Consider the following 15,924-nt stretch of genomic DNA (forward strand, 5'->3'; position numbering starts at 1 on the left):
TATAGTGAATTGCTCTTTTATTCCAGTTAAATTATAAGATTAAATGTGAATTGGTCACACCGGAAGTATAATATCAATTATTTTAATTAAGGAAGGTCCGTTTGATTAAATGAAATGCAAAGACATGTTATTTTATTCTACACATCATTTCAGTAATGTTTTCTTTTACAACACCAGCATATGTTTGAAATAAAAAATAAATAATTCTAAAAAGGTCTGAAATAATTACAAGATCATGTTGTAAGTTTTTTAATAATAATAAAAATAAACAAAATCCACAAAAGCGGCATCCAAATTCTACCCTTAAAAGCAAGCTAAAGGTCACCAGTATAAACAATATGGGGGCCGGTTCATTTAGGCTTTTTACTGAACTAGGAAAACTGAAACACATCTTGGTATTAGAATACAACTATGGAATGGCACCATTTTTATTTATTGTCAGGCTACATACATCTACCCTTGTGCAAGAGCAACTGCTTTTATCACAATTGCTTTACTTTACTATTAAGTTCATGTTTTCAGTTTACAATACAAATAATGTTTTCATACCACCATCATTTATTTGGTAACTAGTTGCTTAACAACATCCCAAAAGTTCCATATTATCAAAGTAGTGAATTGAGAAAAAAGATTTGCCCTCACAATTGACCTCTTTGTGGTTACAGTTAAAAAGGATACAGTGAATAATGTAACGATAAAGAAAACACTGTTTTGACATGTTTCTGTATTCTGTGAATTAATATGTTGTATATTAAATTTTATAAATTACATGAAATTGGTTGGATTTCCAAAGGAATCAAATAATTCGTCCTTTTGGACTAAATGCCACTCTCCTAATGAGTTCCACTGGAAGTCAACTATTAGAATACGTACATTCTCAAAAATGGAAGTCATTTTTTAAACTACAATCATGGTCTGCACTGAGAAATATATAGAAAAACCTAAACACTTAATGGATAAGAGGTTTTAAAGACCATCTGACCGGATCAGTAGAAAAAGCTGGCTTGAGTAACAGTTAAGTAATGCAGGATTTTAAGCACAAAGCAATTATAAACTGTGTAAACTGTTTTGAAATCATACTCCATAATGTAGAATCCCATCTTTACATTTAGTTGAAAATGTGTTCGCATTTTAGGATACATGTGAAATACAAAAAAAAATGTAAATACTTTTTTAATGTATTCAAATATTTGACAGAACATTTGGAAACATATTTAATTTTTTTTATTTGGTAATTCAAATCTAATTGAGATGTTTCACATATTTCAGTATGGGATTCCACATCGCAGAGGACATGCAGAAGATCTTTGCAAAAAGCACCCTATTCCTTATTTAGTGCACTGGCCCTTTTTGGAACCCAGTCAGTAGGGGGGCACTGTATAGGGAATGGAGGGACAGTTGGGAGCCAGATCATTTAGAGTTAAAATGAATGATATCATGCAGATGCTATTCACAACACTGTAAGTAGCCACGCCCCCACAGAGCTAATATAGAAGGACAGAATATAGAAAGACAGGATAAAGAAAAAAGGGAACAAATGGTGAAAGTGATGGCCATGACCACCATGACTGCTATGGCGTGAATGACCAATCAACATCGGCCCTGAAACATTACCACTATGCTTTACGGATGGGGAGAGTGTGTAAGTGTACTCTGTGTTAAGCCCTATTAAGGTAAGAAGTTCAGTGGATCCGGACAGTCCAATATCTTCAACCCGCTGTGATTGGTCCTATTGTACACGTCCATCTAGACTCCGTCTCTCTCTGAGATCCTCAGCCTTTTAATTCACTCAACTGAGTTAAGTCATAAGGCACACAGAGTCTATTTCAAAGTTGTAGAGTTCAATTAAATGTCACCTTCGGCACCGTCTTAAATGACACGCTATTCCCTGCATAGTGCACTTCTTTAGACCAGAACCCCATCGGCTCTAGACACTATTGAAGGAATAGGGTGGCATTTGGAAACCAATCTCGATATTTAATCTTTGACCCACTTGTATGTCAACAACGTTTATCTGATGAGCGTCACATTTGACCACTTAACAAATTACATGCTGTTCCCTTGGGCATTGCCCAAGGCCAATAGGAATAGAATGCCAACAGAGACCTTGACAACTGTAAACACCTTCTATAAAACAATATCTTATGTTGTTTTTTCTCGCAGACATCCACACCTCCCTCAGAAGATGATGCACCTCTTGCACTTCTTCCTGGCTGGTGCAGGGCATAGGACGGCACGGATGGCCTCGTCGAACACGGTCTTCAGTCCCCTCTGGGTTAAGGCAGAGCACTCCAGGTATTTCACCGCACCTGTGGGGAAGGTACAGCTTTGAAATAAAATCTGGGGCAAGAACAAACACAGGAACCACAAACATGACCAGGGAAAAAGATGTGTCACTCAAACAAATGCACTGGATTTCCAACTGCACACATTGTTACATTCCTTCTCAAGGCTGGTGCACCAACCCACGTGCCGACTGTGTTTTTTGTGGTTTTCCCGGTGCTTGGGCCCTCATGTCTCCTGAATAAAAGCAAGGGATGACGCACCGTTTACACAGTATTGTGTTTGTCTGTCTGTGTTTGTCTTGTTTTGTGTGTGTGTGAATAAGTGTGACAGTTTGCATTAGAACAAAGGGGGAAAAGAGGCGGTGCAGAAATGAAGCTATTACTGTCAGTATTCAGCATTGAACTTGGCTGACATTAAGGACTGATCTGCACAATAACATAATAAAAGAACAGACACAGGTAAACCCTAGAAATCGAAGAGGCTGGATGAGACAAATTGTCCCCCTCATACTGCCACACACACACACACACCTGTTTATCTACACAGAGTAAGTTAGAGCATTAATCTTAAGGGTTCAGTGCCCTCCGTAAGTATTTGGACAGTGAAGCCTTTTTCACTGTTTGTCTCGATTCTGCAGATGTTTGGTTTTAAAATCCAATTAGTTAATATCAAAACCTTTGATGCTCCAAAATACGTGGACTATATATAGAAAGTATTGTCATTTTTTTGCTGTATTTGACCTTTACCCCATCCCCCCCCCAAATATGTTACCTCCAATTTAGTATTAAGGCCCTGCTTTATCACTGCAACTACTAGAGGACTCTGTAGAGATATGTCTCTTGAAACACATACAATGCCATTCTTTAAAGTATCTTGCTGCTTGCTCAACCAGGTAATCTAGACTGGAATCGATACGTGACGGAAATAACTTACTTTCTGGCCTTCTACAACGAGTTAGTAGAGCGTAATAGAGTCAAGGCAATCCAATTCAGTTACTAACCCCCCAAACTCTGACAGTGCTGAGCAATTACCATTGGGCTACTCAGTATGCCGAAGCTGAACCCTGGTCTCAGTGACACAGCTAACTGTGAGGCTGTGACCTTTATGTCATTCACTGGGCCCAATCAGAGCCATGTGTGGACCCAAGTGCCCAACACAGGATGCAGGAACTACTGTTCAGGTGTTTCATTAAATTGAAACGACAGGCAAGGTTCAGGAAGTGGGCAGGCAAGGGTTCGGTACACAGGACTAAAAGGCGAAGGTACAGACTGACGGTGAGCAGGGAATCAGGTCGTTAAACAGAGAGGGGTTCAGCACCCAGGTACAGACTGACGGTGAGCAGGGAATCAGGTCGTTAAACAGAGAGGGGTTCAGCACCCAGGTACAGACTGACGGTGAGCAGGGAATCAGGTTGTTAAACAGAGAGGGGTTCAGCACACAGGAACTCTGGAACAGGCACTGGGAACACTGAGAATACCAAGAAATGTGGGGACAACTTGGAAGAAACACACAAGACGAACTGGCAACTAGAACAAACAGAAGACAGGTAGGCAGGAATAACGAGGGGACACCTGGTGGTGGGGGGGGGGGGACAGCACAGGTGAACAGAATCAATGTGTTTTCATTTCTAAAAGGTGAAGACGACAGGAACACAAAACCTCAAAACAAAATCTGACAATCTATGATTTAAACACTCAAAGGTTTGCATAACCTTGGAGAATTGGTAATGTATGTACCATTTGTAAAGAAAACATGAATCTTATGGGATTCATATTCAACTGTAGGTTATTATAGAATGGCAAAACCGTTAAACAAAACATGGCAACAAAGACAAAAATGAACTGACCCCTGTTCAAAAGTCTGCATACCCTTAGTTCTTAATACTGTGTATTGCCCCCTTTAGCATCAATGACAGTGTGCAGTCTTTTGTAATAGTTGTCTATGAGGCCCCGCATTCTTGCAGGTGGTATAGCTGCCCATTCTTCTTTGCAAAATGCCTCCAGGTCATGCAAAGTCTTTGGTCGTCTTCTTTCTGGCAACTCGATCATGCAGCTCATTTTTGTTCAAGTACCGTCGTATCCTGCTCCTTAAAACAACCTCAAGGTATTTTTCCAGAGCAGCCTGTATTTCTCCTGAGGTTACCTGTGGGTTTTATTTGTCCACTTCTTAATAAGTGATTGAACAGTACTTACTGGCATTTGCAAGGCTTTTGGATATCTTTTTATATCCCATTCCATCTTTATAAAGTTCCATTACCTTGTTACGCAGGTCTTTTGACAGTTATTTTCTGCTCCCCATGGCTCAGTATCCAGCCTGCTCAGTGCATGCACGTGAGAGCTAACAAACTCATTGACTATTTATACACAGACACTAATTGCAATTTAAAAAGCCACATGTGGGAAATTCATCTTTAATTGCCATTTTAACCTGTGTGTGTCACCTTGTGTGTCTGTAACAAGGACAAACATTCAAGGGTAAACGATGCCCAATTGCCACTAAGGGGCCTAAAGTGTGCCAAGAAAACATCCCCCACACTATTACACCACCACCACCAGCAAGCACAGTGGTAACAAGGCATGATGGATCCATGTTCTCATTCTGTTTACGCCAAATTCTGACTCTACCATCTGAATGTCTCAACAGAAATCGAGACTCCTCAGACCAGCCAACATTCTTCCAGTCTTCAACTGTCCAATTTTGGTGAGCTCATGCAAATTGTAGCCTATTTTTCCTATTTGTATTGGAGATGAGTGGTACCCGGTGGGGTCTTCTGCTGTTGTAACCCATCTGCCTCAAGGTTGTGCGTGTTGTGGCTTCACAAATGCTTTGCTGCATACCTCGGTTGTAACAAGTGGTTATTTCAGTCAAAGTTGCTCCTCTATCAGCTTGAATCAGTCGGCCCATTCTCCTCTGACCTCTAGCATCAACAAGGCATTTTCGCCCACAGGACTGCGTCATACTGGATGTTTTTCCCTTTTCACACCATTCTTTCTAAACCCTAGAAATGGTTGTACGTGAAAATCCCAGTAACTGAGCAGATTGTGAAATACTCAGACCGGCCCGTCTGGCACCAACAACCATGCCACGCTCAAAATTGCTTAAATCACCTTTCTTTCCAATTCTGATATTCAGTTTGGAGTTCAGGAGATTGTCTTGACCAGGACCACACCCCTAAATGCATTGAAGCAACTGCCATGTGATTGGTTGATTAGATCATTGCATTAATGAGAAATTGAACAGGTGTTCCTAATAATCCTTTAGGTGAGTGTATATATACCTTTAATTTGAAACTTTGGGAGTCAAAAGAATGAAAATGTCTTTACTGTCCCAATACTTGTAGGTAGGTGGTACATAAAACACGGTAAGTTATTAGTAAGTGCCCTGGTCCCCTCCCTCCACAGACACCCACCGATCTCCCGCGCCATGGCCAGACCCTGGGGGTAGGTGATGGGGGACAGCTTCTTGTCCCTCAGTCGCTCCACAGTGTCCTTGTCATCCCTCAGGTCCAGCTTGGTGCCCACCAGGATGATGGGGGTGTTGGGGCAGTGGTGGCGTACCTCTGGGTACCACTGTTAAAGGTCACAGAGGGTACAAGGTCATGATGGCCAATGGAGTGTGGTCAACAGAGAGATGCCACAGGAATTTCTTTGTGAACTTGTTTTCAACGTAGTGTGTCATTTGTGTGTGCAATAATATTTGGCCTTAACTCCCCCTCTGCAACAAGTATCGTAGTTCAGTACAGGCTGGGAGACACTCACCTTAGCTCTGACATTCTCAAAGGACGCGGGGCTCACCAATGAGAAACATATCAGGAACACATCCTGAAAGGAAGAACACAAAGAAAACACACCATGCTAAGAAATTACTTACCCACAGCACTCTGTGACACTCACTCTTGTTCAAACACACTGCCTTCTGACACTTGCATTTAAACACACTACACTCAGAAACTCTTTTAAACACACTACACTCAGACACTCTTTTAAACACACTACACTCAGACACTCTTTTAAACACACTACACTCAGACACTCTTTTAAACACACTACACTCAGACACTCTTTTAAACACACTACACTCAGACACTCTTTTAAACACACTACACTCAGTCACTTTAGTTTAAACACACTACACTCAGACACTCTTTTAAACACACTACACTCAGACACTCTTTTAAACACACTACACTCAGACACTATTTTAAACACACTACACTCAGACACTCTTTTAAACACACTACACTCAGACACTCTTTTAAACACACTACACTCAGTCACTTTAGTTTAAACACACTACACTCAGACACTCTTTTAAACACACTACACTCAGACACTCTTTTAAACACACTACACTCAGACACTCTTTTAAACACACTACACTCAGTCACTTTAGTTTAAACACACTACACTCAGACACCCTTAAAACCCTGACTGCACCTATGCTTTGAAACACAATAATTAAAATATGTCCCACTGACCCAAAAGAAAGCTGGACAGTTAGCTGTGAATGCATTATGATTGAGTCATCGCAAGTGTGTGAGAATGTACATTTTTGCACATCACACTTATATTTATCAAACTATATAATTCTACTAACTCTTATACTATGAGGCTTGGAGCCTGCTGGTTCTGTTCTACTTCATCATTAGTATCACCCACCTGCTGTCCCAGGTCTAAATAAGTCCCTGAGGGAAAACTTGGATTGGAACTGGCCTTGAGGTTCAGAGTTTGAGGGCTCCAGGGTGTGATTAGTGATATACACTGGCCTTGTCTCAAGCCTAGTGAAAGCCTCAAAACTATAGGATCACTTGGGGCTAATCTTACCTGCGGTCACTAACTCACCTCAAGCTGTGCTCATGCTGTGTCTTGTTGACCGCCCACGGCTAGTGCTTAGTCTTTAGCGATTGGCCTTGCTCAATCGCTAGACGCTATTCGTGACGTCTGAGCCAATCAGAAAGTTTAAGAAACTGTTAGCAAAAGTCAGCAAGGGAGTCGACAAGGAAAGGGGACTTTGTATTTCATGTGTGCACACATACTACCTATTACAAAGTAATTGCTGCTAAAAATGGCCAGTGGGAATTCGATGATCGTTAATCAGGACTCGTGTGAGAGAGGCGACAATTGCTCTAGTGTCTTGGAGGTCTCAGAGTTCATTAAGATTATGAGGCCTTGAGGCCTGGGGAATCACAATGCATCTCCTGTGCGTGTGGTATGTGCTTACAGCTACAGTCATTTCTATAGACCACCTGACTGTTCCCATCCACTGGCAGTGACGTGTGTGACAATAAAATAGCGCCCCCCCCCCCAACCATTTCCTTTTAGGCCGCAGGCAGAAGTTGTATGTCTAGCCGAGCGTTGCCGCGGAGATAACGACGAAAACACATTGGAATAACAGGAAACTGTGTGGTGAATGACTGAGGCAGAGGGACAGAGAGGGACAGAGAGGGACAGAGAGGGACAGAGAGGGACAGAGAGGGACAGAGAGCACAAGATGGAGGATTTGGATAGACTGGGAATATGATAGAGTGATAGAGTATGACACATTGGAGTGCATTGTGTGTGTGTCTGTATGCAGGGGAATGAAAAGGCAGCTCGTATACACTTCTCAGACATACAACACTGCTCCAGTAATTTGACAAATTCAAAGAAAAGGAGACAGTGAAGAGGTGACATAGTAAAGAGGTGACATAGTAAAGAGGTGACATAGTGAAGAGGGGGAGACAGAGAGAAGAGGAGGTGACAGAGAGAAGAGGTCCCAGAGAACTGAGGAGGGGATAGAGGAGGTGAAAGTGTAAGGAGGAGGTAGAACAACGTGGACACAGAACAATGAGGAGGAGACAGAACAATGAGGAGGAGACAGAACAATGAGGAGGAGACCGAACAATGAGGAGGAGACCAAACAATGAGGAGGAGACCGAACAATGAGGAGGAGACAGCGAGAAGATGAGAAAAAAAGAGAAGCAGAACAATATAAATTAGGAGCAGTAAAGAACACTGTATCCAAGCTCTGTATGTGCCCATAGCCTCAATATCTGTGTCTGTTACCGTCTGAGGATAAGACAGAGGTCTGAGCCGGTCGTAGTCCTCCTGCCCAGCTGTGTCCCACAGGCCCAGGTTCACTGGTTTCCCGTCTACCATCACATTGGCTGAGTAGTTGTCAAACCTGAGAGAACCGGAAGGAGAGGGAATAGACAGGACCTACGTTCAATGATTGGTTGGGGAGTGATACTCAGATAGCTAGCAGCATAAGGTCTGTAACACACAGACTTGTATTAACACTTTTTGAGTCCAAATTTTACTACCCCTAAACCATAATCCTAAAAGTGGCCTTAACCCAATCCTAACCATAAATCTAAACCTAACCTGTAATATTAGCTTTAATTCTAACCATAAATCTCAAAATCACCTTAACCTTATCCCTAAACAAGTAAAGTACTAAACTTAACTGCACTGTTTAGTCTTACAGCTTTTATAGCTTCCTATGATTTTCTATTTCTATTTTCTTATTATATGTTTTATTATTATGCTGCTATTTCATTTCTCTTTTTGATTTATTTTATTATTACATTACTATTTTGATATCTTTTACCAATCGTAATGCAAGTTCTGGTGCTATCAGAGGAATAACCTCTGTGTAAATGTAACAGTCTGCTGATGACGGATAATGCAGGTTCTTGTTCTGCTGTTTAGACATCGATGTAGGTCATTATCTCACAAAAGGACTGACGAGTTTATCCAAGCGCTGGAGCGTTAGGATTAAGATACCAGGGTGGTACAGTAAACAGTTATGGTAACTGTAACTCATTGAGGATGAATATTAAATGCATGTACAGACATGGCATAAATGTCCCCCTGCAGAGAGCCAAGTTAGACATTGATGCAATGATTATCTCACAAAGGGACTGACAGGTTCATCCCAGCATTGGAATGTGAGGATTGAGATACCGGGGTGTTGAAGTTCATGCAGTCCCCCTGGAGACAGCTGAGCTAGAGAATTGTAACAATCTGACTGTTTTAATTCCATAGCATTTTTTATTTTTTTATTTTCACTGTAAAGCACATTGAATTGCTTCTATGTATGAACTGGGCTATATAAACAAACATGCTTGCTTGCCAAGCCTAACATACACCTTTTTCTATGTGAGGATGGATACACAGGTCCTCACCCTCCCTATGGGATGCCCTCCCTTTTTATAACTTCTGGTCTACACCAGTATGGTGATACTTGTATACACAGACACAGTGTTGACATTTTACTCACACTGTAGGGATGTATTCTCCAGGAAAGGCATTGGTCGTGTAGCTGATGAGTAGACATGTCTTACCCACCGCTCTGGAACAGACAAATGAAAAGCATCAGCAGCACTACATCCCAGCAATGGCTGTGAACCAAAACCAATGTGTAGTAGCCAGGACCAATGATGATAAATTCACTTTGGTAACAATCTAGTATGACCTCATTCATGGACAAGGAGACTCTGAGGAACGTGTCTGTGTGTGGCTGGTTCTGTCAGAACCCCTTAGATTTGACAGTACCAGAAAGTAATTCTGACTGGTGAAGAAGGAACATCATTTATTTATTTTTCAACAGATCATGTGCATTTCTTTCTCTTATGTAAATGGCAATAAAAAAGGAAACATTTGTTGTTGTTTATGTTAATTCCATTGCTGTAGAGTCACTAAGTCAAATTTATTTGGCAGCAACCCCCCCAAACCCCCCCCCCACCCGCGGCACAGTGTGTACGTGTGAGTGTGTGCGTTTATGTGTGAGTGTGTGCGTTTATGTGTGAGTGTGTGTGTTTATGTGTGGGAACAGCCGCTTCCCAAGACTTCTGGTGCACTGCCCCCCTAACAATCAGATCCACTCCTATCTTCCATCCTACTGCCTCCCAGAAAGAAGCAGTACAAATATACAGTACGAGCTTAAAAAGGAGAGGAAAAAACATACAGTCCCACACACACAAACTCACACACACACACACACACACACACACACACACACACACACACACACACACACACACACACACACACACACACACTATAGCAGCTGAGATGAGAGTAGGAAGTGTGGATACAGAGATAATGGCTTAAATGTATAGGGGGGTGATAGTAAGACAGGAAAAAGATGAGAGAACATTCTGACAAGCTCAAAAAGACAGGGAAGAAAGAGAAAAAAATTAAGAAAAATAACTATTTGAAGCCCATTTTGTCCTCAACTTTCCCTTAACATATAATGCTGTGGTACAAACAGCTCTTTACTGTTTCAATCTTTAACAAGACCAAGAAACAAGTAGAGTACTCATTACATATAAATGTCCATTGTGGATCATTGAGCAGTATGCTACACAACCTCCCCTCCTCTCAAATAACCCGTTAAGGCCAACACTGGACATAAACAACAGGCTGGCCCAAAACAACTCATCTTTCAAACATGAACATGAACAGTAACAGAATTAAGAGCCACAGAACATGCTGGGATACCCATAATTTAAAGGAATGCTTATTTTTTTACAGTTTTTCTTATTTTTTTTACAGTCTTTTGGAAAACAGACAATTCTTGTGTTTTCTCATTACAAATACTAACTGTAAGTTAATTTATTTGTAATTTCAGCACCATCTTATTTTAATTCTGAAATACAGGAAATAATACGTAAAATGAAAAGCATTTAAATAAACTTTTTTACAGTACATATTTTCTTTAGACCGACAAAGAATTTAAAATCAAACATTGATAAACATCCATATCTGTGTGCCAAAATTCCCCAATGGGTAACAAGATAAGTAGCTTGTTGCCCTGAAAAAAGGAAAACCAGTGGAGCAAAGAAAACAATATAGAGTCAACAATATTTATCTGAGACACATTGTTACACTGTACACAGTTAATAACAAATGTAAATGCCTTCATCAACTGGAATGTTTTGAGTCTTTATTTCTGTAGATTTAGACTGCTGGACCAAGCTAGGAAACCTTGGGTATTAAATGTGATGTAATTTCTGATAGTTTTTTCTTTCCACTTTCGTTTTGCAATCAATAAAATTGACAATAACATTGAAAAATCCCAGTGTTATTACACACACAGAGCAATTAAAGTGTTGTTACACATTTGGAGGAATTTAGTCCGTGACTGATGACGTTGTGTCGAGGGATGTGTGGCAGCGTTTCTACCTCCCTGTTATGGTGGCAGATTGCTGATGTAATATGCACTGGATAAATTACTAGATTTACTAAATGTCCACATCCCTCAGCCATCTGCAGCCTATCTAAAAAGGCTGCAGCACTAAAATAAACATGTATGGTAGGCCCTTATGAAGGGTGTCTTGCAAACCCCTCCACACGCCCCCGTAGGATCTGTGTGTAGGTGTGGAAGCATTACATCATGAAGTGTGTTTATCAGCCAAGATCTCCCAGCTTTATTCCTGCATTAAGAATCCCCAAAACCAATAGTCATTAGCTTATTAAATCACGTTAGTAAGTGAATGCTTTAAATCTAAAAAAAAAAAACTACATAAAAAACCTCCCGTATATGTATTCAAAAGCCGGGGAATCGTATAGGCCTCATTTATGAACTATTGGGAAATTAAAACATGTAATCACAAATTCTAACACAATTAGTTAGTTAAATATTGCCACAGATAAATTAACAAAAACTGACATTAGATAACTGAAAGCCAACCTATTCAGCCGAGACATATTTGCACCAATTGCCCTTTTACAGCGAAAAGCATTTCTAACTTTCAAATACACAAAATGTCTTACCCATCTCCCACCACGACGCATTTGATAGCCTGCATAATGTAGAAAGGTCGGTGTCAAACGGTTGTCTTGATGTAGCAACGCTTAAATATGACAAACCGTTTTTTTATTTCTGATATCGTTAATAGAAGTGGGCTGGTACAGTACAGCCAGCCAGCTTGCAACGAGGCTGTAGCGAGCAAATGTAGTGCCGAATCATGACGGAAGGTCCCGGGAAAAAACGAAAGTTTTTAAAGGAAAAGTCGTCACTTTCTCTAGAAGCGCCGTTGTGAACTTCATCCAAAATAAGCACGCTATTTCCTGTGACTCGTAGGATACGCGAATTTTATCTAAGGGACAAAATAGGCTGCTGGTAGTGCACGATTTGGAAATACCATTCTATATTCATTTTGCATGGCGGGTTGGACGGTTGTCCCATTCTGCCAGATATCTATGTTCATACAAACGACAATGCCAGTGTGTGGACACTGAGACACACAACCTAAATGCTTGAGTTTCATAGATAACAGAAAGGTAAACAGGCTGATGTCATAGAGCCAGTATACATCAGATTGGAGCAATTTGGCAGCCAATTTACCTGGGATCTATCCTAAACCAGCTACAATAGAAACACATCGTAGAAGTTGCATTTTAAGTTTCCTTAATACTATATACATAACGACTGATGCATAGCATAATGCATACAATGACTGCACCTATAAGAATATGTTAACAGAGAAATCCATTTGAAGTGACTGTCAGCTCATGTATTTTTCATGCGAAACATATACCACCATTCCAATACTGCATCAAACACTAAATCCAAAGAAGATGCACGTGTGTGTGAGAATTGAAATCGAGCTGGATGTACTGTAAATGGGCAGACGGTATGTATTCATTTGTCTTGTTATTAATTTCCTATTACTGTCATTTGTGTTGTGGGGTTCATAAAAGGAGGTCATCATCTTCAGGAGAAATTGGTACATATAAACATGTGATACAGCTTGTTTCATAGTAACGATGTATGCAATGTTGTTTTACTGTACATGCTGTTTTTTTTTAATATAAATTACCTGAAGTTTCGTAACATGCACTATAGTCTCTACATCAACTATATATTGGATGAGGGCAAGCCAAATTCATAATTAAAGACAGTCAAACATACCTTCTAACCTTGGGACTGCAGCGTGAGATGGGCTCTAAGGTAAGTTACTCCTTAGATGAGTCCTTTCTAGATTTGAGTAAGAGTATAATAATAATAATATTGTAATAAAATATTGGTCTGACTAGAGTCTGGTTTAGAGGTTGGGATGCTTCAGAATTATGAGAGAGTTTTTAGGTCCCACCTACAAGTCTCCCTCAGCAGTTGTGATCCACTAGTCTCTTTTCCAGTAAGTAATAATATAGGTAATAAGTAATACGTTCTGTTCTTTATTGTGTTAGGAAGAGGTAATGTATTACATCCCTTGTTTTAGGCAGATGCTGCATCAAAATATGGTTTAATTATCCTGCTGTGGTCTCCAGGGTATTACCTGCTACTGTATTTGCAAGTGTTGTACTGTTACTGTCAGAGTATACAGTTAGGTCCGGAGATATTTGGACACTGACACAATTATCATAATTTTGTCTTTGTACACCACCACAATGGATTTGAAATGAAACAACCGAGATGCTATTGAAGTGCAGACTTTCAGCTTAACTTTTGTCTTTAGCAAGTAAAATGCATGCTTGATCAGGTTGAGATCATGTGATTGACTATGTCATTGCATAATATTCCACTTCTTTGCCTTCAAAAGCCCCTTGGTTTCTTTCGCAGTGCTTTGGGTCATTGCCCATCTGTAAAGTGAAGCACTGTCCAATCAACTTAGCTGAATTTCATTGAATCTGAGCAGACAATATATCCCTATACACTCTAGCTGCTTCTGTCTTCTGTTACATCATCAATAAACACTAGTGACTCAGTGCCATTGGAATCCATGCATGTCCATACCATCACACTGCCTCCACCGTGTTTTACAGACGATGTGGTATGAGCCATTCCAAGCCATCTCCATACTTTTTTCTTAGTTTCATACAGGTTGATCTTAGTTTCATCTGTCCAAAGAAGGCTGTTCCAGAACCGGGCTGCCTTTTTTAGGTCTAAGTCTAATCTGGCCTTTCTATTCTTGAGGCTAATGAATGGTTTGCACATTGTGGTGAACCCTCTGTATTTGCTCTTGTGAAGCCTTCTCTTTATGGTAAACTTGGATAAGGAGAGTGTTCTTCACTTGGCTGGATGTTGTGAAGGGATTTTTCTTTACCTTGTAAAGGATCCAACGATCATCCACCACTTGTCTTCTGTGGACGTCCAGGCCTTTGTGTTGCAGAGCACACCAGTGTGTTCTTTTTTTGGTTGCAAAGCACACTCCTAATGTTCCTGCTATCTCTCTGATTTGGATGGCCTGTTTCACTTGCATTGAGAGCTCCTTTGACTGCACATTGTGGGTTCACAGCAACAGCTTCTAAACACGAATGCCACACCTGGAATCAGCTCTAGACTTTTTAATTGCTTAATTGATGATGAAATAACCAAGGAATAGTCCACACTTGTCCATGAAACAGATTTTGAGTTAATTGTCCAATTACGTTTGGTCTTGATAGGAAATGGCCATGAGAAACTTAACACAACACAGATGTGCTGACTAGGATAGATAGGGAGTGATGCCTGTTACTGTAGGGCCCCATTCATTCTGTCCATACATTCTGTCCATACCTCCTGCAAGGAGTTGCCCATGTGACTGACATAGGCTCTATGGATAGGCCCATTGACCATAGGTTGGAACATACTAGTGTCTGTTGTAGGATAAACCTTTCTTATTGGAGGGTATTGGAATGTGTAATGGTTGGTTATGACCACTGGCCACCTTCTATGTATCCTGGTATAAAAGACTGTGTTGCCTCTGTAATTATTGGAGAGAACAATGAAAAAGATGGAAGGTTAACATCATAGCCTCATGCTGAATAAAGATGTCTCTCCCCTGACTTCCGGATACATTTATTTTGCTCATGGATCAAACTTGGACAGAATCAAGAAGTCTCTTGAAAAATAGGGGGCTGCATATTAAAGAACTGTAATTCCTAAATCCTTCTTCCACTTTGGTTGTGAATAGCCCCAAATTAAAGCAGAGAGACTGCACTTATATTCACTATTTAACTGAAACTTGACATTATTTAACTGCAACTATATTTTGGTAAACAGCCAATAAATTATTTCCAGACCTAAACGTATACCCAACTACAGGAGTTATTATGAAAGGCTGGTTGTTTAGCCAGGCATGTCAATGACTAGCCCATTCAAACATTGCTATATCTATGCTGATCTCTCCATCCTTGGTGTCTCTCTCCTGGCCCGCCTCTCCCGGCCCGCCTCTCCCGGCCCGCCTCTCCCGGCTCGCCTTCGGTGTCCAGGAAGACTCCAGTTACGAAGGGACTTGAACTGTGCATACTACACACCTGCTTCCAATTTGATTTAGTTGGGTATTTAGCCAGTAGTTGTGGCAAAGGGTTTTGTCATCGATTCAGTGTTTGTTCTAGGTATCCTCACACTTAACACTAGCGTCTTTAAGGTTTTCAAAGGACAATTTCTCTTTTAACGGTCACATTAGCATTACCATAATTATGATAATGATTCTTAAAATCACAGTGGTCCCATTCCACTGGCCGCTTGCATTGTTTGTTCTAGTTCACGGTCATATTCCTTTGACCGTATTCAATGTTGAGCTTTTTTGTTTGTTGTCTATGCACAGCGGAATCGCACATGTTCAACATTGTGATAATTCCTTTTCGGCTGAAGACTTCTTTTTTTATTTGGACTAATTCATGGATCTTCAACCTTCTCCTCAAGACTATGGGGTGCCGAATGTAA

At 40.6% G+C, this 15,924-nt stretch overlaps 1 protein-coding gene across 1 annotated transcript; it reads right to left on the bottom strand.

The window, feature by feature from the left end:
- Positions 1-233: 233 nt before the first annotated feature.
- rac3a (Rac family small GTPase 3a) lies at positions 234-12,272 on the bottom strand. The gene is made up of 6 exons (XM_010905678.5): positions 12,045-12,272; positions 9,547-9,618; positions 8,331-8,448; positions 6,045-6,107; positions 5,696-5,855; positions 234-2,309 (listed from the first exon to the last, which is right to left on the bottom strand). The coding sequence occupies exons 1-6, from the start codon at positions 12,077-12,079 to the stop codon at positions 2,179-2,181; spliced, it is 579 nt and encodes a 192-aa protein (XP_010903980.1). The 5' UTR covers positions 12,080-12,272; the 3' UTR covers positions 234-2,178.
- Positions 12,273-15,924: the final 3,652 nt, after the last annotated feature.

The sequence above is a fragment of the Esox lucius genome, chromosome 11, assembly GCF_011004845.1.
Source record: "Esox lucius isolate fEsoLuc1 chromosome 11, fEsoLuc1.pri, whole genome shotgun sequence".
Classification (NCBI taxonomy): Eukaryota; Metazoa; Chordata; class Actinopteri; order Esociformes; family Esocidae; genus Esox; species Esox lucius.